We start from the raw sequence: 24163 nt of genomic DNA on the forward strand, positions 1-24163 counted from the left end.
GAAGCAGCCCACATACATCCCTGATTCCTCTGCGCTTTTGGAATTTCCAATTTGCAGGCTCTAGCCGCTGCCTCCTTAGCATGGACGTGCAATCCCTTAACACGTCCATTGCCCCACCAGGATAGTCTCGGGGCTTGCCGCTTCTTCCTGGAGCAAAGGCCTGAACCGTGCCCACCCACCACCATCCTCCACCACTAGGCCAAGCTTGTCTTCCCCCTCAACAACCTGACTTCAAACTCCTCAGTTTTTTTAGGCCAGAGGGATGGCCATGGGTACTCCCATGAGCCCCAGTTTTGCCTGTCTCTTTGTGGAGTACACGGAATATTGTTCCAGTGTTACTCTGGCCCCCACCCACAACTTTTTTTTTTCTCCAATTTTTTGATAATATCATCGATTCTGCTTCGCTATTTCATCCGGAATTAGAAAAGTTCATTGATTTCACTTCAAATTTCTCCCCACCCTCACTTTCACCTGGTCTACGTCTGACTCCTCCCTTCCCTTCCTTGACATCTCGGGGATAGACTGGCCACTAATATCCATTATAAACCAATCGACTCCCATAGCTACCTAGACTATACCTTCTCACATCCTGCTTCCTGTAACGACTCTGTTGCATTCTCCGAATTCCTCCGTCTCCATCGCATATGTTCCGATGAGACCAACTTCAACAAGAGAGTTTCCGAAATGTCCACATCTTCCTCATCTGAGGATTCCCCAGCATCGTTGTTGACAGTGGCCTTAAACGGGTCTGACCCATCTCGCACACTTCCGCCCTCACCCCCTCTCTTCCCTCCCGCAAAAGTGATAGGGTTCCTCTTATCCTTACCCACCCACCCGATTAGCAGCCATTTCTGCCACTTACAGCAAGATGCCACCACCTCCCCTCCCCTTGTCCACCTTTCACAGGGACCATTCCCTCTTGGACACTCTCGTTCCACTCTTCTGTCACTTCCAACAGCCACCACAGCCCCACAGCACCTTTTCCTGCAATCGCCGAAGGTATAACACCTGCCCAATTCTTAACTCCCCCTCAGTACCCATGGGCCCAAACATACCTTCCAGGTGAAGCAGCACTTTACCTGCACCTCTCTCAATCTAGTCTACTGCATTTGCTGCTCACAATGTGGTCCCCACTACATTAGGGATACAAAGGATAGACTGGGTGACTGCTTCACAGAACATCTACATTCTGTTTGCAAAAAAGACCGAGTTTCCTGTTCCCTGCCACTTTAAAACACCTATCTGTTCCCTGGCCAACATCTCTAATTAGGCTTGCTGTAGTGCTCTGGCGAAGGTCAGCACAAGCTGGAAGAACAGCCCCCTCATTTTCCGCTTGGAGACCCTGCAGCCTTCCGCACTCAGTATCGAGTTTAATGATTTTAAGGCCCGAACTCCCCCATGTCCTAGCCCCCTACCACAACACCAGGCCTTGTTATCACATAGTCTGTCATTACACACTACTCATTGTTAGCCAATAATAGCTATTCACCCTCCCAACCAGATTGTTATCAATTCCTTTTTCTGTCCAACTGTTCGCTCTCTTTGGGTTCTATCCATACCTATCATTTATTCCTTATCCCCTCCACTCACCCCATCTTCTGCGCATAAATCAACATTTTCATAGCTGCCATCAGTTCTGAGGAATAGTCACTGGACCCTAAATGTTAACTTTGATTTCTCTTCATAGATACTGCCAGACCTGATCAGCTTTTTCAGCAATTTCTGTTCTTGTTTGTAAAATACTGAAGATGCTGGAACTCTGAAATAAGAACTGAAAAAGATGGAAAAGCTCAGCAGGTTAGCTAGCATCTGTGGAGAGAGACTGAGTTAACATTTAAAGTTAATAAACTTTCATCAGAACTGTAATTTTAAAATCCGGGTATTTAGAAGTGGTAGATTCTCAAAGATTTAAAAAGGCTTAATTTTTATGATGGCCCTGTCTTCAGTTATTTTAATTAAACTTCAAGTTGCCATGCTTCAGTTGGAATAGAAAATAGTTTTGAAGTAAATATTTGGAACCAAGCTATGTTTTAAAACATTGCCTGGTTGCAGTGGTTCCTGACAGATCTTGAGTTCACCACTGAGAAAAGAGTACCCACCCAGTTTAATGGCGGCATGGTGGCTCAGTGGTTAGCACTGATGCCTCACAGCGCCAGGGTCCCAGGTTCAATACCAGCCTTGGGCGACTGTCTGTCTGTGTGGAGTTTGCACATTCTCCCTGTGTCTGTGTGGGTTTCCTCCGGGTGCTCCGGTTTCCTCCCACAATCCAAAGATGTGCAGGTCAGGTGAATTGGCCATGCTAAATTGCCCATAGTGTTAGGTGCATTAGTCAGGGGGGGGGGGGGTGGGATACTATTCAGAGGGTCGGTGTGGACTTGTTGGGCTGAAGGGCCTGTTTCCACACTGTAAGGAATCCAATCTAATCTAATCTAAAGTTTCAGTGGTGGAGGCGTGTGAACAAAATACTTTGAAATGGAAGCAGTGTGCATCAGAGTTGCAGATTTCTACTCATCAAAACTCACAACACAGGCACAACACACGTTAGTTTCAAAGATGGCTGCATTTAAGGCTAGCACTAGGGTAAACACTGTATACATGCAAGTAAACTTAGAGCGTTGCAGAGTATGTCACTACAAGGCCACAATGCAGTACTACCTGTGATAAAGATAATGCAATCCATTTAGTTGGAGGCTCCAGACTGTTCCAGAATATTCCATCATGAAATATTCTGATTGTGCTCTGGGATGAGAGATTAGTGCCTGCCATAGCAATTCATAATAAGTCATTCACTGCAAATGTGACTGTTTCTGAAAATTACATTTCTGAATCTGATTGCTAAGACTAGTTAAAACCATCCTTCTACCATCAGGTATTGGAGACCAAATGAAACATTTCTTTCTCAGCTGGCAATATCTCTGTTACACAGGGCACTTATTTAGTTAAGGTTAAACCAGAAATTTAAGGGCCTCTAGTAAAGTGGAGGCTGGGTGGGGAAGTTGAGGGAGGTGGGGTTATGGAGTGAATGGATGTATTTGGCATTCAGACACCTAAGTTTCATTTTTTTTTTGATAGTGAACATAAACTGACATGCTATCCTTTATTGTAAATTTATGATGTTATCTGACAATGCACAGGGGCACACTGCCAAATGAGATTCCTGGCATGGGAAATTAAAGGCGTATATATCTCCACCAATCCACAAACAGATTCCAGTGTCTATTTTTAATGGTGCTGTATGTTGGAAATGCGCACACTTTTTAAAATTAGTTGCAGTTTTAAAATCTATGTCCTTGCCTAAATCAATAAATCTTGTATGCTTTGTAGCCTTGGAGCCAAGTGCTCGCAGGTACAGGAATAAAATTACATAATTGAAACATAAACAATACTGTGTTGGTTCTTATGAATATGACTGATTGATCCTTTTTAACTGACATGTCAGTTAATATGCCAGTTAATGAAATCCGAAAGTCATCCACTGTTTCTTTCAAGGATTTAAAATAATTTGAAAAGTTAAATTCAAAGGATTAATTCTGAAATCTTCAAAATCTAAATGAGCTAGAATAACACTATCATTTTTGAAAAATGAAATAACATTCTGTAGATATTGGGAATAAAATGTAATTTAATGACAGGGATACCAATGTTGCTTTCCTTTTGTGAAGCTGGACAATGGAATTTCTCCTGTAAAATTTATCAATACTTATTTGATTTTTTATCTGTTGAATAAATTGGCTTTGGTCAAAGCCTGAAATGAGATTTGTGAATTTCCTGAACTGTTCCTCATCCAGCACTGTAACTTTGGAAATGTGATGTTAAATCACTTGGTTTCTGCTACAATTTGAAATATAGCACCTTGAGCCTGGTTCTCTTCATTTAGTTACATAATAGTTGATCAATTTTGTACATCCATTTTCCTGCCTTGATGTCCTGGCATGACACACACTATTGTTCTCAAGTTGTTTTATTTTCAGTAGATCTACCTTAATGGTTTTGCAGTGAGAGGAGTTCCAAGTGCTGGTTCCACTTCTTTTCGTCATTTATATAAATGATTTGGATGCGAGCATAAGAGGTACAGTTGGTAAGTTTGCAGATGACCCCAAAATTGGAAGTGTAGTGGACAGCGGAGAAGGTTACCTCATTACAGTGGGATCTTGATCAGATGGGCCAATGGGCTTGAGAAGTGCCAGATGGAGTTTAATTCAGATGAATGCGAGGTGCTGCATTTTGGGAAAGCGAATCTTAGCAGGATGTATACACTTAATGGTAAGGTCCTAGGGAGTGTTGCTGAACAAAAAGACCTTGGATGTGCAGGTTCATAGTTCCTTGAAAGTGGAGTCGCAGGTAGATAGGTGAAGAAGGCGTTTGGTATGCTTTCCTTTATTGGTCAGAGTTTTGAGTACAGGAGATGGGAGGTCTTGTTGCAGCGGTACAGGACATTGGTTAGGCCACTGTTGGAATGTTGTGTGCAGTTCTGGTCTCCTTCCTATCGGAAAGATGATGTGAGACTTGAAAGGGTTCAGAAAAGATTTACAAGGATGTTGCCAGGATTGGACGATTTGAGCTATAGGGAGAGGTTGAATAGGCTAGGGCTGTTTTCCCTGGAGTGTTGGAAGTTGAGGGGCAACCTTATAGGGGTTTATAAAATCATGAGGGGCATGGATAGGATAAATAGACAAAGTCTTTTCCCTGGGCTGGGGGGAGTCCAGAACTAGAGGGCATAGGTTTAGGGTGAGAGAGGAAAGATATAAAAGAGACCTAATGGGCAACCTTTTCATACAGAGGGTGGTACATGTATGGAATGAGCTGCTAGAGGACGTGTTGGAGGCTGGTACAATTGCAACATTTAAAAGGCATCTGGATGGGTGTATGAATAGGAAGGGTTTGGAGGGATATAGGCTATGTGCTGGCAGGTGGGACTGATTGGGTTGGGATAGCTGGTTGGCGTGAACGGGTTGGACCAAAGGGTCTGTTTCCATGCTGTACATCTCTGACTCAATAGATGTTATTACACGCCTCTGGAACAGGTGAGTCTTGAATCCAGGCATCCTGGCTCAGAGGTAAGAATGCTACCATTGCTCCACAAGAGCCCTCACCCTGTTTAAGCGCATAAGACATAGCAGAAGTTAGGCCATTCCATTCAGCACGTCTGCTCCGCCATTCAATTATGGCTGATAAGTTTCTCAACCCCATTCCCCTACTTTCTCCCCATAACCCTTGATCCACTTGATAATCTATTTATCTCAATCTTAGACTTTCCACTCAAGGAAGTAACTTCTTTCTGTCTGTCTTATCAGTTCTTTTAGTCATCTCACAGAGCTCAGTGAAATAACCCCTTAAGCCATGTTCAAGGGAATACAAGCACAATCTAATACCCTTGTGAGTTGTTCTCATTAACCCAGGTGCATCGGTGTTGCACCCCCTTCAAGGTCATTATGTCATATGATTTGGAGGTTGTTGTGGGCTATGGTAGAGTCACAATCTACGGGCCCACTCTGAGTCATAATATGTCTGAGCAGGTTGATTTTGAAAAAAACAATATCATGCCTGAGTTGCAGGACTTCAATGGAATCCAAAAGGTGCTTTGGAGCATTACACTTCAGCTTCCAAAGTGCTGGGAGACAAAGGAGTCCAATTTAGCAATCCAAATGGAAATAACTGAAGATGCTATAAATCTGAAACGAAAGGTGAATGTTTCAAATCGTCAGTCGGTCTAATAGCATCTGGAGAGAGAAAGAGTTGATGTTTCGTGTTTGTGATATTTTCTTCGAGCTACTAATTCAATGTCCTTTTGAAACTTTGTGCTTGCACCTGCACTATTACTATAGAATATAGTAAATACTAAATATGACTCCTGCAAATTCTGACCTACTGAGTCATTGTTAAATATAATGAAAAGCTAAGCCCCCAGGGTAGATCATCTGGGTACCCTGTTAGTCATAACCTGTCAATTAGAGGAAATGTCCATTATCTGCTTTCTCTAATTCAATTCTCTACTCACCCAACTTCTCCTTAACTTCGCTAAGCGTCAGAAGGAAATTCTGGGATATTCTACCATTTTTTCCCAAAAGGAGAATAAACAGGATAACTCCACTCGCTAAAATAATTGGGTTATTTTTCAGCAAGTTACCAAAAGCTTGCCTAGATATTAATTGTTGAAAGTGCTCTTGAACTCGGATGCCAGGACTTTCCTTTCAGAGTATTCAAATTCAGAGAAACTGAAAAAGTTGAGGTAATAAAAGACCCGAAAACACAACTCCCTTGAAACCTCCCAAAAGAACTGAACAGTTTGTAACATTGACTCAACATGATCTCCTATATTAATGGAACTAATTATTAGTTATCTTCTAATAGCTGATATACGCACAAGTCCTGTCAGCTGTTATGAGGTCATGCGTCCAGTCTATCAGAAACTTATTTTATGTGACATCAGTAAGCAACATTATCGTGCTTTTGCAAGCAGTGGGTACCAAAGAATTTCACAACTTTCTGATATCCTGATTGAACAATCACAAGTTGTTTAAGTCATCAAGCAGCAACCTAAAATGTAAACATTGGCTTCTTTCTGTGGCATCAGATTTTATTAATTGACTCAAAGTAAAATAAAGCTAATCATAGCATTAGAGGCAGAGAATTTACATGCCAAAAATGAAGGAAAATGAGGAAGTACTAAAAATATATGAAAGTTAATAAAGGACAATAAAAGAAAGCTGCCAATTAAAACAAAAATGAGAAATGAAAGGGCAGCCGGTCAAGGGCAGTGCAACACCCATTACCACTGACTTTCCTGATCTGACAATATTAATTTATTCTGGAATTTTCTGGTCCTGGCTTCAGGCATGATAGGCAATACGGTATCTCCTTGGGAAATTCAGCAGATTTCTCTGGAACTGGGGGAAGAAATGACCCAGCCCCTTTACAACACAAGCTGCTGTATTCGGGTGAGTTTAAAGGCCTAGTTTTAAAGTTAGTGAGTGGGTAATCAGGTCAGCTGTGTTGTAGTATTTTGGCCCATGGGTGAGTCTGAAATTTGTGTTGGTTATAGAATTGCCCAGGGTGTTAGAACACATTTTAAACTGTCCAACGTTCCTTGGGTAGTTATCAAGGCATGTCATGTACCTGTCCACATCTCTGACTTATTTGTGGAGGGTTCCAGATGGTGGTTCTGAGTGTCCACACATCAGGAGTTCTGTAGATTTCAAATGATCATGGTGTAAGAGGATTTCTGAATTTTGTTTTGGTATTTTGAGATGATTCTAAATTAAGATGCAAGAAGAAAGGTTTTTAGCTAAGTTTTCACATTTGTCAGAGCCTCTGAATAATCACTTTTTTTATGATCCTTCGATGCTTTACCAGTAGCAGCAAGATTCAATTAAGATGTTGCAGAATATGAAAGAATACTCGCCACTCTTATACTAAGTGCGACAGCAATATTATGCAATTCACTTGGTCAGATCCCCTGCCTCTAAGTATCTACTCCCTGTAGCACCAGATCTCTCTGCACTGTTTACAGTTTAATTCGTGCACCGTTTTTAAAAAAAACTTTGAAAATATCTCCCAACTCTACCACTGAGAAGGACAAAAGGAACAACATTGTAGAATAATGCATAATCTTTTGATTGTGAGGCTGGAGCAGTTTGCATAAATGGAGATAATGTGGGTGGGAATTTTAAAATTCATATATGGGTGTGACCAGGAGCATTGTGTCAGCGTGTGCACGGATAATAGCTAACTGGGCTTTACTGCCTGTATTCTAATCCAGTCCGAAGTTTTGGACAAGTTCAAGTTTCCAAAGGGTAAGATGATCAGGAGTGCATGGGAAATTTGATTCTGGAGGTACTAAAATGATGGATAAGGTTTCTGTAGCAGATGAGCTAACATACAGGGATAGAGACGGGTGATATATCGATGGAAGTAATGCAGAAGAAAAGGAGTTGAAAGTTAAACCTCGTTGAAAATATTACGGTTGCAAATCATCTGATTCAGCATGAAGCACTGGTTATGGAGTATAATGGAATCAGTGAAGAGGGAATGGAATTGGTGACTGCAGCCATTGCTTAATTGGTGGGAATTTTAAATCCTCCAAAACAGGGTGTCGGATAAACAGATTGTCAACTCGTGTGGTCAGGTGGAGAGAGGCAGGGTTGGATGAGGCCAATACATGTGGAATCTGATATAAAGTTAAAAATCACACAACACCAGGTTATAGTCCAGGTTTAATTGGAAGCACACTAACTTTCGGAGCGCCGCTCCTTCATCAGATGATTGGTCTCAGAATCTGATATAGTCAGTCAGATTATATTAGTGTTAACAAAATATATTCAAGAAACAGGAGGGTAGCAAGGTACATCATTGGGAATCCAGATGTAAGTGAAGGAGCAGGTATTTGCAGGAAATTATTTGTCTGTGACTGGATAGACAAGGATAGTCCCATTCAGCAGGACAAAAAGGGACATTGCAGGAGAACTGTGTAGTTAAAGACTGGAAACCAGCTGGAACAAGGGATGGTGAATAGACACGAAGTATTGTTTGTGACTTCGATTAGAGCAGTTTCATTCCGTTAACACAAGCAGAAGTCTAGGTGTGAGTGCAATATGTTTTGCACCAGTAACAGCAAGTATTAAGCAGTGCATGCTCTGAGATTAAATTTGTAAAGATTCCTGACCAGTCATCAGTTAAACATTGACTTAAAGCAGGTAAAAACAATGACTGCAGATGCTGGAAACCAGATTTTGGATTAGTAGTGCTGGAAAGCACAGCAGTTCAGGCAGCATCCGAGGAGCAGCAAAATCGACGTTTCGGGCAAAAGCCCTTCATTTATTCCTGATGAAGGGCTTTTGCCCGAAACGTCTATTTTGCTGCTCCTCGGATGCTGCCTGAACTGCTGTGCACTTCCAGCACCACTAATCCAAAAATTGACTTAAAGCAGTTGATTTAAAAGTAATTTGACTTTGTAACTGTACACTGTTTATCTCGCCAGCAGAATAATGCATTGTGCATTCCAAAGTGTAACAAGTGGGCTCGAGACTGAATAGCCTACATATGCTCTTATTTCATATGTATCAACGGACCTGAAGATTACATTCCTCTGTTTGTAAATTTGGGTATTCCTGACCTATGATTATTAACACCATAGGATATCTGCTGATGCATGTATTGATTGTTTGATGACTCAATTATATTGATCTGTAGAAACTGAGCCTCAGATTTAAAGCCTGGGCTAAGCTGATGAAAAGAATCTAGGTTGTGAAACCCAAGATGAATCATCTTCCCGTTTGCTGATACATGTGTATGAAATAGGAGCAGATGTAGGCCATTTGACTCCGTGATCCTGCCACTGTTTAATAAGAATAATGGCTGACCTGTTTGTTTCAAATTCTACTTTTCGATCTACCCCCATTCCAGTTACTGTCCTTTCAAATCTGGCAGGAGACACACCGTTGTTCTGCCATTATCCCATTCTGATCACTCTGACTATCAACATCTTTTCTCTACCAGCACCCTACAGCTACTATCCCAAAGAACCCCAACACTCCCAAACTATAGCATAAATGCTGTCTCCTCCACACTTCATTTCACTTCAGTTCTGAAGAAGAGTCATCTAGACTCTTAAGCATTAGCTTGCTCTATCTATGGATGCTGTCTGACCTGCTGTGAACTCCAGCATTTGTTGTTTTCAGTGCAGAATCCAGCATCAGCAGTAATCTGTTCCTACTTCCTGAAAATCTTGGGTTCCCTTTCCCAACTGGAATCTATTGACCTCCACTTTAAAAATATTCAAAGAACCTGCCTTTTGAGGCAAAGTGTCCCAAGGTTTCACTATCCTCTGAGAAAAACATCCTCTTCATCTCTGTCTGTCTGGTTATCAGTCATCACTAAAAGAGCTGTCAAAACCTGGTAAGGAGGGGCTGAAGGACTTCCCTCCTTTTTTCCCCACTCCTCATTTGACCATGACAGGGTTTTGTTTTGGATTAGGATATCTTCACCAGTTTAATGTGTACTTTAGTATTTTTAATTCTGTGATTAGAAGGAACTAGCCAGGCAGGTTATCTTGAGTTTAACAAAGTTCGAGGTTAGTTGTATTACACTAAAACCAGCCTAGGTAAAATATTTAAATTATATGCTCTAAATTATGTATCTGAAATTCTCACGCACATTCAGATTACAGAGCAGTGAAGTATAAGTTTGGCTGGGTTACAGGCCATATGAACCCAGGTCACTGTTTGTAGCTTACTATTTCCTCTCACTGTAGCTAGCGTCAGGGTTGCCAACTGTGGCTGAAGCTAGACAAGGAGTTTATTTCTCTTGAAAATGATCATGTCTTTGATCCTATCAGTCTTAGTTTAACCTGTACATAATAACAATCTCCTAACTGTTCCATAGAATTACCAACCTTCCCTTGTCTAATGACTTTTGCCCTGGTTAAAAGACTGATAATTCTGAGCAGTAGAAGCATTTATTTTCCTCTCTAAGATTCAGTGTCATACTTGAGGCAAATACAACATAAAAAATGTTGTCTACATTGCCCTCAATCTACTACAGAATATAATCTCATACAGTCCTACAGCACAGATGCAGGCCATTTGGCCCAAACTGTTCCATACTAACCCCATTTCCCTGCACATGGCCCATATCCTTCTAAATCTTTCCCATCCATGTATTTATCCAAATGCCTTTTAAATGTTGTTAATGTACCCACCTCAACCACTTACACCAGCAGCTTATTTCATATATGTACCACCCTCTATTTAAAAAATAGTTGCCCTTCAGATTCCCTTTTATTCTTTCCCCACTAACCTTAAGCTGATGCCCTCTAGTTTTCGATTCCCCAATGCTGGGAAAAAGACTGAGTGCATTCACCCTATTCATGCCTCTCATGATCTTCTTATAAGATTTCCGCCCCTCCTCAATCTCTACACTCTAAGGAAAAGGCCTAGCTTGTCCACCCACTCTCTATAACTCAGACCATTGAGTCCAGGCAACATCCTTGGAAATTTCTTCTGCACCCTTCCCAGTTTAATAACATGCTTCCTATAACAAGGTGACCAAAACTGAACAGCAAGTGCGACCTCACCATTGTCCTGTACAACTACAACAAAACTGTCCAACTTCTATACTCTGTGCCCTGACCGATTGAGGCCAGAGTGCCAAAAGCCACCTTCACTGTCCTGTCTACCTGTGACTCCACTTTCAGGGAACCGTGAACCTGAACTCCAAGGTCCCTCTGTTCCACTGAACTCCTTAAGGTCCTACCATTCACCATCAAGCTCCTATCTTGATTTGACTTTCCAAAATGCAAGACCTCACATCTATCTATATTAAACTCTATTTGCCATTTCTTAACCAACTTCCTCAGCTGATCAAGGTCCTTCTGCAATTTCTGATAACCTTCGTCGCTGTCCCCAATATCACCAATTTTAATGCCATCTGCAAACTTACTAATCATGCCTTGAACATTCTCATCCAAATCATTGACATAATTTACAAACAGTAATTGGCCCAGCACTGACCCCGGAGGCATTTATCCCCCATTCCTATAAGCCCTTGAGAAGGTGGGAGTGAGCTGTCTTACTGAAACGCTGCACTCCATCAAATTTATGTTGTTAAACAACAGAATGTTATGGAAATTAAACTCCAGTTTTCTCTGTTCCTGCTCCCAACAGTAATGGGCCCAGCACCAACACCTGAGGCGCTCCACTAGTCACAAGCCTCCAGTCCGACAAGCATCCTTCCACTATTACCCTCCACTTTCTACCATTAAGCCAATTTTGTATCCAGTTTGCCAGCTTGCCCTGGATTCCATACAATCTAATCTTCCAGAACAGCCAAATATGTGGAACCTTATCAAAGGCCTTACTGAAATCCATATAGACAACGGCCTTCGTCACCCTTCCTGGTCACTTCATCAAAGAACTCAAAGAAATTCAAAGTTTGTGCGAAGATTTGTAGCTCGGGTGCTCGTTGTTGTGGTTCTGTTCGCCGAGCTGAAAGTTTTTGTTGCAAACGTTTCGTCCCTGGCTAGGCGACATCATCAGTGCTTGGGAGCCTCCTGCGAAGCGCTTCTTTGATGTTACCTCCGGTGTTTATAGTGGTCTGTCCCTGCCGCTTCCGGTTGTCAGTTTCAGCTGTCCGCTGTAGTGGTTGGTATATTGGGTCCAGGTCGATGTGTTTGTTGATGGAGTTTGTGGATGAATGCCATGCCTCTAGGAATTCCCTGGCTGTTCTCTGTCTGGCTTGCCCTATGATAGTAGTGTTGTCCCAGTCGAATTCATGTTGCTTGTTGTCTGCGTGTGTGGCTACTACGACGCACGAAACGACACGACCAGCTATCCTTAGTAGCCACAACACTCTAAGAAATTTGAGAGGTATTTTTACAAATGCGTGTATATCTTGTCCTTCAGAATCTTCTCAAGTAACTTACCGACTGCAGATATGAAATTTACTGGTCTATAGATCCCAGGTTTTCCCTTATAGCCCTTTTTGAATAATGGCACAACATTCACTACCCTCCAGTCTTCCAGGACCTCACCCGTGGCTAACAATGATGCAAGATTATTAGCCAGGGTGCCCACAATTTCTTCTGTAGCCTTTTGAATAGTTCTTGGATATACCTGATCAGGACCAAGAGATTTATCCACCTTCATATAATGCATCCAACACCTCATCTACTATGAGATGGACTGTTCCCAAGATATCACCACTAACTTCCCCAAGTTCCCAATGTCTTTCTCCATCATAAACACAGGAGAAATATTCATTTGAGAACCTTTGGGTGGTACAGTGGTTAGCACTGCTACCTCACAGCGCCAGAGATCCGGGTTTCAATTCCTGCCTCAGGCAATTGTCTGTGTGGAGTTTGCACATTCTCCCCGTGTCTGCATGGGTTTCCTCCGGGTGCTCTGGTTTCCTCCCACAGTCCAAAAATGTGCAGGTTAGGTGAATTGGCCATGCTAAATTGCCCGTAGTGTTAGGTGAAGGGGTAAATGTAGGAGAATGGTTCTGGGTGGGTTGCTCTTCGGAGTGTCGGTGTGGACTTGTTGGGTTGAAGGGCCTGTTTCCACACTAAGTAATCTAATCTAAAACCTCGCCCATCTCCTGCGGTTCTATATATAGATGTCCACTTTGGTCCTTGAGGAGCCCTGTTCTCTCTCGTTATTTTTTTTTCCTTTAATATACTTAAAATCCCACTTTGAATTCACCGTAACCTTCTCAGCCAAGGCTAGCTCGTGTCCCCTTTCGCCCTCCTGATTTCCTCCTTCAGTAAACTCCTGGGGATTCCCTTGATCCCAGCTGCCTGTATCTGAGCCACACCTTTTTCTGGTCAAGCCTGAATATCTCCTGTCAGGGTTCCCTACTCCTATCAACCTTGCCCTTCACCTGCACGCAAACGTGTAGACCTTGAATTCTAGCTGTCTCACTTTTAAAAGCCTCCCACTTGCCAGAGGTCCCCTTGTTCACAAACAAGTTATTCCAATCAACCCCTGCAAGCTCCTGTCGAATGCTATTTAAATTCACCTTGCCCCAATTTAGAACCTAAACCTGTGGACCAGTTTTGTCCCTCTCCATAACTATTTTAAAATTAATAGAACTGTGATCATTGGTCCCAAAGTGCTCCCACACTGTCATCTCTATCACCTGTCCTGCCTATTTCCCAAGAGTAGGTAGAGTTTTTCCCCTTCCCGATTAGGACCCTCCATAAATTGCTTGAGGAAGCTTTCCTGAACACACTTAACAAATTCCACTCCATCTAAGTCCTTAATGCTCTAGCAGTCCCAGTCTACGTTAGGAAAATTAAAATCCCCTACTGTGACAACCCTATTGCTCCTGCAACTCTTCCCAGTGACTCTGCATATTTGTTCCTCCTAATTCCCATTGACTATGTGGGGCCTATAGTATAACCCCAATAATGTCACCATCTTCTTCTTATTTCTTAGCTCCACCCACAAAGCCTCACTGGATGATCATTCAGTTATTTCATCTCTGAATACTGCTGTGATGGCTGTGACACCTCTGTCTCTTTAAGAAAAACCTTGTTTTTATATATGGCGCTGTTTCACTTATGTTCAAGAATTTCAATGTGCTTTGCTTACAGATTTTGTAGAATCATAGAATCCCTACAGTGTTGAAGCTGGTCATCTGGCCCATTTGAGTCCACATCTACCCACCAAAGAGGATCCCACCCACACCCACTCCATCCCTATAACCCTGCATTTCCTGTAGCTAAGCCACCTTAGCCTGCACATCCCTGGACACTGTGGGCAGTTTAGCATGGCCAATCCACCTAACCTGCACATCTTTGGACTGTGGGAGAAAAGTGGGGCACCTGGAGGATACCATGCAGACACGGGGAAAATGTACAAACTCCACACAGAATTTGCTCGAGAGTGGAATTGAACCCAGACCCTTGGTAGTGTGAGGCAGCAGTGTTAACCACTGAGCAACCATTACTGCCCCAAGGCCATGTCAACGCTGTTCTATTTTTACAGATACTTAGTCTGTCACCATTTGCTTCTTTTCTCCTTGAGATTCAGCTTTGGTGAGAAAAGGGGCAGCAGTGTGCAGTACACATGCGTGGTACAGATACAAGTGAATAGCAAGTTTAAATGATTACATAACTGGCTGTGAACTACATCCTCAATACAGTGAGATCACTGTTTTGATCAGCTTGACTCTCTGCCAAAGTTTCAGTATAAATTATATGAGTGATTTACTTAAAATATTGTTTTAAAATTTCTTAAAATGCTTTTTTGAATCGCCAGGAATTTGCTATTGACTTCCACGGACTCTTGGTCATTTTGGGAGGGTTGGTAACCATGGGTCGAACCCAAAGCCTTGAAAACAAGACAGAAAGTGGTTTAAAGCTGTGACTAATATTTCTTGTGTCCCACCCCATCCCACAGATGTTGCTGTGGAGTTGAAGTCTTTCTTTAAAAATTTCTGCCTACTGCAGAAAAATAGAGCAGCCAAATTAGAAGACAGTGTGCAAGATTTTTGTTAAGGCAAGAAGGGTAGGCAGGAGCTTCTATTCCTACAGTATCGTGTAATTTTGATTCACTCAATTGTTGGTCAAGTCCAAAAAAACATGATTTGAGCACAGAGAGAGAGCTTGGTTTGTCGTACAACTTCTCACTCCAACTACCAGTAATTCAAACAAACTGTATTTTTCAATTATGGCTTGATCAAATCTAGTGTGGAAGATAATCTTCACAATAGGAAAGAATGATGAGCTTTGGAATGGTTTGTTTTCAGTTGCTGAATACTGTAGGTGCTTCTCTAGATAGCTCACTGATGGTGTAAGAATAAGTAATTTACAATCAATAGGTGAGCCATTGCCTTTAACGAGTTTTGGAGATTTGCTGTTTCCTTACAGTGGAATGGGAATGCAGGAGATGGACTGACGTTAATTAGATTTGGCCACTTGCTGGAAGTCTCTTGTTCCAACAAAAAAAACTGTATTTTTTAAAAAGTACAATATATGTGTCCAGCTGATGAGCTAGAAATTAACATTTGATATAAGCAAACCTTCATAACAAAGTCAGATTTTTAAAATCAAGTTGATTTTATGGCTTTATTCTTTTGAGGCCAGTGTTTTGTGGTTATAACCTCAAATTTTGCTATTCCACATTTGTAAAATTGATATTGCTGCTTTGTTAATTCACAAATTAGCTCCTTAAAATGCAAAATGTACAGTTGAGATTGTGATTATTTTTACTGCAGTGATTTTATTGGTGTGTTCTATGGGGGTGGGGAATGGAATGAACCTGTTTTATGTGCAATTTCCAGCATTTGTTTACCTCAATAGTATGTTCATCAAGTGATGGCACAGGATATAGCCTATGGGGCAAATATAAAAAGAAAATTGCTTCAAATTTAGCAACAATAAAGTATATCTTTATAAAACTTTTTGAACAATGTTTCTGACGAAAATGACTCTCTCAAAACGAAATACGTTGCTTGCATGAAGCTGAAAGCTGGATGTTTACAGTTTGTTTCATAGTGGATACTTGAATTTATCAAGCTGACCTTCAGCACTAGAAATGGAAAACATTTTTCTGGTTAGGCCATTTTGTCACTAATAGCAATAGTTCAGACATAGGACAGCCAGATGCAGAAAAAAGTCTGAAACAACTTGAATCTCCAACTCAGCACCCCCTACTGGAAACATAGAACATAGACTTTGTTTTCTGTTTCCAACAAAAAAAATTCTGAACTCATTCTGAGTGAGATTGCTAACTTAATGTTATCATATTCAAACATCTTTTGGTCACTATGGGAATTGTTACACTTCTGTTTGCCTTGTGAAAGGTTAACTTGTCAGCCTTAAATTCTTAGTGAAAATAGCTAGGGTATAAATAGGCTGGACTGAGCTTTGTTTGAGTAGTGTGCAGTTTATTTAATGCCTCAAGAAAATGCTTTGTCACTGAGTTTTTTTAAAACCTTAATTGACATGCATGATTTGCATAATAAGTACAATTACTTTTGAAACAGTTGCTGAAAGTGTTATTTTTGGATGTACATACTGTATATTCAAACTAAGGCTAATCTAAATACAGTTTTGTATACTGAAATGCAGCCTGTGGTGAGCATTCAGTTTAATGGAAATTATGCAGGCTCTGTTTATTTTCCAAGAGGTAGCAAATCTGACTGCATGTTGCACAGAGTTAGCAGTCTCAGGTTTGAGACCTGAGTAAGATCTGGAGAATATCCAGGCTTAGTTGGGCTGATGTGGCATAAAATGCTCATGCCACATAAGTGCCAGGCAATGAACATCTCCAACAAGAGAGAATCTAATGTTCAATGGCATTACCAATCCCCCCACCCCCTATCAACATTTTGGGGTTTACCATTGACCAGAAGCTGAACCAAACCACCAAACAAACTCTGTGGCTACACAAACAGGTCAGAGAATAGGAGTTCGGTGGTAAGTAACTCACCTTCTTTCTCCCCAGTGCCTGTATTACCAAATATAAGGCACAAATCGGGAGTTTGGAATAGTTGGAACTTACGTGGATGAGCACAACTCCAACAATATTCAAGAAACTTGTCATTCAGAATATATTGGCCTGCATGATTTGCACCTCATCCACTACCTTCAGCATTTACTGTCTTCACTGTAGTGCATAGCATCAGCAAGATGCATGCAGCAACTCACCTGTGCTCCTTTTGACTGCAGCTTCCAAACTTACAACCTCTGAAGGACTATGGAACAGATGCATGAGAACACCACCAGCTACAAGTTCCCCTCCAAGCCACATTACTGTCACTGGATGAAAAATACTGGAAGCCCTTCCCTCACAGTACTGTAGGTGTACTTTACCCCCCAAGAACTGAAGTGGTTCAAGAGGGCAACTGTCCACCCCTTCGGGCAATTAGGGATAAGCAATAAACACAGGTTTAGCAATTGACACGTTGTTGTGGTGGTTCTGTTCGCCGAGCTGGGAATTTGTGTTGCAGACGTTTCATCCCCTGTCTAGGTGACATCCTCAGTGCTTGGGACCCTCCTGTGAAGCGCTTCTGTGTTGTTTCCTCCAGTATTTATAGCGGCAATTCCCAGCTCGGCGAACAGAACCACCACAACAACGAGCACCCGAGCTACAAATCTTCTCACAAACTTTGAAGTGACACATCCTTTGAACATTTTTTTTAAACTGAAAACTTGGGAACCAGTACAATTTCTTTATGTTGTGGAAACCTGACAACTCTTTGTAGAGTACTGAGGTCAAATTGTTAGGTTGTAGCCTTGGTTATGTGCAACTGTATGTGATCCAGGCTGTCAGTGACAGATTGAGAAATGATCCAGTGGTACGCTGCACGAATAATATACTTTAATTGTCGTGAATGCTATAGGTGAATTTTAAAATTGGTGTGTAATTGAAGTTTGATTCTAACTATGCAACACCCTTAGAGTCATAGAGTCAGACAGTACGGAAACAGATCCTTCAGTCTAACTCATCCATGCCAACCAAGTTTCCCAAATGAAAACCAGTCCCATTTGCCTGCATTTGGCCCATATCCATCTAAACTTTTTCTATTCATGTAACTGTCCATACGTCTTTTAAATGTTGTAACTATACCTGCATCTGCCATTTCTTCTGGCAGTTCATTCCATACATGAACCATCTTCTGTGTGAAAAAGCTGCCCCACAGGTTCCTTTTAAATCTTTCTCTTCTCACCTTAAAAACATGCCTCCTAGTTTTGAACTCCCCCCACCCTAGGGAAAAGAACTTTGTTATTCACCTTATCTATGCCCCTCATGATTTTATAAATTTCTATAATGTCACCCCTCATTAAAAGTCCCAGCCTATCCTTATAACTCAAACTCTCTAGTCCTGGCTGCATCCTGGTAAATCATTTTTGAACTTTCTCCAATTTAAGAAGGTGCTAATGGTGAAATGAGATTAACTTGATTTCAGTTACCTATAGGTTGTGATAAAGTTGGTCTCTTACAGTGAATTAATAATGCTGTTAATGCTAGACTATTAATCCGGAAACTCAGGTAATGTTCTGGTGATCTAGGTTCAAATCCTGCCATGGCGCATGGTGGAGTTTCAGTTCAATTGCAGTCTGAAATTAATGGGCCTCCTTGTGACTCAGGAATAGTGTCCCTACCCCTGGACTGAGAGGCTAGTTCAGTCCCACCTGCTCTATAGAGTCATAGAGATGTACAGCATGGAAACAGACCCTTCAGTCCAACTTGTCCATGCCAGCCAGGTATCCCAACCAATCTAGTCTCACCTGCCAACACCTGGCCCATATCCCTCCAAACTCTTCCTATTCATATTACCCATCTAGATGCCTTTTAAATGTTGCAATTGTACTAGCCTCCAACACTTCCATACACGTGCCACTCTCTGTGTGAAACAGTTGCCCCTTAGGTCTCTTTTATATCTATCCTCTCTTACCCTAAACATATGCCCTCTAGCTCTGGACACCCCACCCTGTGGAAAATTGTCTGTTTATCCTATCCATGCCCCTCATGATTTTATAAACCTCTATAAGGTCACCCCTCAGCCTCCAGCGCTCCAGATAAAACAGCCCTAGCATATTCAACCTCTCCCTGTAGCTCAAGTCCTCCAACCCTGGCAACATCCTTAAATCTTTTCTGAACCCTTTCAAGTTTCACAACACCTTCTAATAGGAAGGAGACCAGAATTGCGCACAATATTCCAACGGTGGCCTAACTAATGTCCTGTACAGCCACAACATGACCTCCCAACTCCTGTACTTGATCAATAATGGAAAAGCATACCAAATGCCTCCTTCACTATCCTATCTACTTGCGACTCCACTTTCAAGGAGATATGAATCTGCACTCCAAGGTCTCTTAGTTCAGCAACACTCCCTAGGACCTTACCATTAAGTGTATAAGTCCTGCTAATATTTGCTTTCCCAAAATGCAGCACCTCTCATTTATCTAAATTAAACTCCATCTGCCACTCCTCAGTCCATTGGCCCATCTGATCAAGATCCCATCGTAATCTGACGTAACCTTCTTCGCTGTCCACTACACTTCCAATTTTGGTGTCATGTGCAAACTTACTAACTAAACCTCTTCTGCTCACATCCAAATCATTTATATAAATGATGAAAAGTAGAGGACCTAGCACCGATCCTTGTGGCACTCCATTGGTCACAAGCCTCCGGTCTGAAAAACAACCCTCTACTACAACCCCCTGTCTTTGACCTTTGAGCCAGTTCTGCATCCAAATGGCTAGTTCTCCCTGTATTCCATGAGAGCTAACCTTGCTAACCAGTCTCCCATGGGGAACCTTGTCGAATGTCTTACTGAAGTCCATATAGATTATGTCCACCGCTCTGCCCTCATTAATCTTTTTGTTACCTCTTCAAAAACTCAATCAAGTTTGTGAGACATGATTTCCCAATACATGTACATCCTGTCACTCAGGGTTCCCTCCAATAACTTGCCCACCACTAACGTCAGGCTCACTGGTCTGTAGTTCCCTGGCTTGTCCTTACCACCTTTCTTAAATATTGGTACCATGTTAGCCGTCATCCGGCACCTCACATGTGACTATCGATTATACAAATATCTCAGCAAGAGGCCCAGCAATCACTTTCCTAGCTTCCCACAGAGTTCTAGGGTACACCTGATCAAGTCCTGGGGATTTATCCACCTTTATGCATTTCAAGACATCCAGCACTTCCTCCTCTGTAATATGGACGTATTTCAAGATGCACCATCTATTTCCCTACATTCTATATCTTCCATGTCCTTTTCCACAATAAATACTGATGCAAAATACTCATTTAATATCTCTCCCATCTCTTGCGGCTCCACACAATGGCTGCCTTGCTGATCTTTGAGGGGCCGTATTCTCTCCCTAGTTACCCTTTTGTCCTTAATGTATTTGTAAAAACTCTTTGGATTCTCCTTAACTCTACTTGCGAAAGCTATCTCATGCCCCCTTTTTGTCCTCCTGATTTCCTTCTTAAGTATACTCCTACTGCCTTTATACCCTTCTTAGGATTCACTCAATCTATCCCTGAATAGGTTGATTAGAAAAGTAAGTTAAATTTATAAAAAAGATAAAGTTGGTCTCTTAGCTTATTTGAATGAAGCTGGTCTGTTGAGAATTCTTCTGTCAATATGAGGGCTTAGTGTGATATAAACTACACCTTCCTGTTTGGAATGAGCTTTGGGCCAAAAGAGGTCCTAGTGATGTTTGTTTATACTGATTTGCTCACAGACCGTCCTCTGTAGAGCAGGGTTGCTTGAAAGGTTTAAGAGAAAATACATGAATTGTTTTTGAAATGGGTCAATTCATTTAATTTTTTCAAGAAATTGACACCCTGTTAGGTTTCTTGTCCGTTGTGACAGTTTTATTTAACTTGGATGTGGGTCAGTTACTTGAATCATTGGTTTAAGGCTTTTAAATTTGACATGATTGCCATTTCTTTTTCTAAAAGCAACTGAGGTTTTGGTTAGAAATGACCAGTTTTCAGTTGTGCATTCAAGTCATTCTCAATAATTGCACACAACAGTAACAAGCTAGAATTTCACATTAATTACAGCTTTTCAGTGTCTCTTGATGAGTTATTATGTTGGACCTTAACAGGTTAATGTACTTGTGAAATGTGGCTCTGATATTTTATTTTCATTTACATCCTTGTGGGATGCTTTTGCAGTCTCCAACTTGCCTTTGTGTAACCCACCTGTCCCAATGGCCATCAAAGGTCCAGAGCTACTGGTCCTTTGGGCCTGCAGCACTGAGGGACCACAAGGACCGCAACAGCGGAAACAACCAGAGGTTTGCATATTCGAACATCCTGTCTATGGCATTGAAGACAGGAAAATCTAGCCTATGGTCTCCAAAGCTCCTGCTATACTGCACCAAAGCTGGTGTTTTGCTCAGCTTTTGTCAGACAAGTACAATATACCACTAATGGCATTCTGTAATATAAAGATTTAACTTTGGACATTGAGCAATTGAGTTATGAATAGAAGGGAAGGGAAGAGGTTCAAATTTCTTTTTATCGTTTCCTTTTAATGCTCTTAGTATACTTTTATCCCAACTGACTAACTGGGGAAAAAAAAAGATGCTCTTACTCTGATTAATTACAAACGTGCAGGTTTTCATTTCATTTTGTTGTAGGGGCTGTAGAATGCTGATTTCAGCTACATTTTCAATGTTTCAAAACAATATTTAGTATTTCTATGCAAGCTATTGAGTTATGTTCAGAATATTTTATAGGTCTCAATTATTTTCAATTGTTTTTGTATTATTGTATCTTATCCTCTCTGAAGCAAATTTATTTCATGCCAGTTAAACACTGAGACACTATGCACTTGTGAAATATCACCCAAAGCTGCATTCAGCATTCCAGAACTTGTGAAAGAATGTGAAATGTACAGTTGTTAATTCAGAAATGTATAATACTGCTGATGAATTCCTGTTTGTAATCCACTGTGTAGTGTGAAGTAACTAATCAACAGCTGTTGAATCGCAAATGTTTGAGAGTAGCTTATGCTGAAATTATGAAAGGCTGTATTGAAGCTGCTTGACAGACATAAACTCTGCAATGTGCATTCAGTTTGAAAATAAACATTTAAAACATTTAAATTAATTCTACAATATGTTGAAAAGCAAATATCAATGTTTGTGATTATTTACAATGCATATTTGTTTGCAGTGAAGTGTATGCTTTCTACTGTAATCATTTGTAGTGCAAATAATTTAATACCAATATTTAAAAAAGATCCCAATCCCAAGAACAAGGTGAGCAAAACTGTGTTTTGCAGTGGATATAACTGAGCTCTCAAAAATATTGCTTGTTGATTTTTAATAAGGCAGAATAATTTTTAATTATTCTTTGAATAATTGCAATAGTTAATAATAATGGCAAAATCAGAACTTCTTTTTAAAGTAATTGTCAACAAGACACTCCAGTACAAAGCTTAAAAAATATGCTCTCCTCCTTCAGATTTTTTCAGAGAAAAGATATCCATAATTAAACTTCTATAGATTTTAAAGTAAACTGTGGTAGTGACCATGCATTCTAAACCAAATCCAGGGTTACACGGTGTGGGAGATCAAAAACGTAACTAGGATGAAGAATGTAGGTTGTTCAATGTTAAAAAGTGAAAACTTTTTACCAGGCTATGTATCGGAAGTTTTACATATACATAGCAAGTAGAAAATAAATGTGCAGCCAATTACCATAAATGTGATGTCACACTATTGAAATGCATTCAAGCTCCCTTTCTAAGCAACACTGTGTAGAGGGACTTTTTTTTTCCAACCCACTGTCTCGTCTTTTTTTTTCAACTGCAACAAAAAAATCAATAACAAAATTTGAATTAGCTCATGCTGTGCGAACAGCTTTGTTTCGTGTTGCTATTGTTTCCTTTAATAGGTCTTCTGCCTCCACTGTTTCTCTCCCAGTTGGTCATAAATATAGAAAATTCTTTTTTTTAAAAAGAAATAACTTATGTGTGTTTGAACACCATTTTCACTTGAATTTTGCATGTTGTATTCTATTCAGTCAGTCTCCACTATGGCAACTGCAAAAATGTTGCACCGTTTATGTTAAGTTAATAGCAATAAGTGTTTTAGAAACACTTTGGAAATTTCTCCATACTTATTTCTATTTTGAGGTTCAACAACCACCTTTTTTCAAGGCGACTTTAACTATGTACTCTGCGCTGCACTTCATTTATACATTAAATATACTCCAACGTGGAAAGATTAAACATCACAATATTCAACGATGTTCCTTGATGTACTGGAAACTCTTTCAAGAACACTGTTTTGGCGACAGGGTATGTTAACCTAGAACTATCCTTGAGAAAACATGGATGTGTAGTCACTCTGCGCAATGGAATAGGACCAGTTTCCTTTTTCTGTTGCTTTATTGGAGTCTGTTCCCAATGGTATTGCAGCTAGATTTTCACCTGCAAGCTGAGAAACATTGCCATTGCTGGCAACTGTTGGCTGGACTGAGACCAACTACGTAACCTCTTATTCTTTATAGTGTGTCTTTATTTTTTGTTTCCGACTTGAATCTGTGTGTTTTTCCTTTTTGTATATAATTGTTCTTGAATGATTTACTTTATGAAGATATTTTCAGTGAACTATCATATGATGAAGCTAAAATGCAGGCTTAACTTAGTCAGTTGGCTGATAGGTTATGTTATGTAATCTAATTTCATTTTTCTTGTGTTTTCTCAGGACTATTAAGTGGTCAGACTACAACCAGCGGCAACAAATTGGAGAAGCTAGATTCACAGCAAGTCCTAAAACTCTGTTCACGCTACCAAGATCATCTACGCCAGTGTGCGGAGGCAGTGGCTTTTGATCAAAATGCACTTGTTAAGCGAATCAAGGAGGTAAGAGAAAGAAATGAAATAGAAGACAAAATAAGATGTACCAGGTGAACTTCTGTAAGTAGCTCTGACCAAGTTTCTTCTAATTATTGTAAATGTCTGAATAGAATAGGTTTTGCTGTTTCTGTTTGAGCTGACTTGGATTTTGGAGTATCTCTAGCATATTTCTCCATTTTGTGTTGGTTTTCTAAGTTTTTTTAGACTACTCTACTACTGAGTTTTCTTGCGCTAAAATCCTTCTTGTAATTTGATCATGTATATTTGATACAATTAATAAATAGCTAAAATCTGAGACAGAGTCCAGGGATTGGAAAATGTTT

General features: G+C 40.7%; 1 protein-coding gene across 3 annotated transcripts in view; it reads left to right on the top strand.

The window, feature by feature from the left end:
* The window catches only part of borcs5 (BLOC-1 related complex subunit 5), an 89362-nt gene that overhangs the window by 41107 nt on the left and 24092 nt on the right, over positions 1-24163 (top strand). For all 3 annotated transcript variants that reach the window (XM_043709463.1, XM_043709462.1, XM_043709461.1), the window contains one exon: positions 23689-23846. In XM_043709463.1, coding sequence (XP_043565398.1) covers positions 23689-23846 — 158 coding nt within the window. The remainder of the gene's footprint in view (positions 1-23688; positions 23847-24163) is intronic.

Source organism: Chiloscyllium plagiosum, chromosome 19 (genome assembly GCF_004010195.1).
Source record: "Chiloscyllium plagiosum isolate BGI_BamShark_2017 chromosome 19, ASM401019v2, whole genome shotgun sequence".
Lineage (NCBI taxonomy): Eukaryota > Metazoa > Chordata > Chondrichthyes > Orectolobiformes > Hemiscylliidae > Chiloscyllium > Chiloscyllium plagiosum.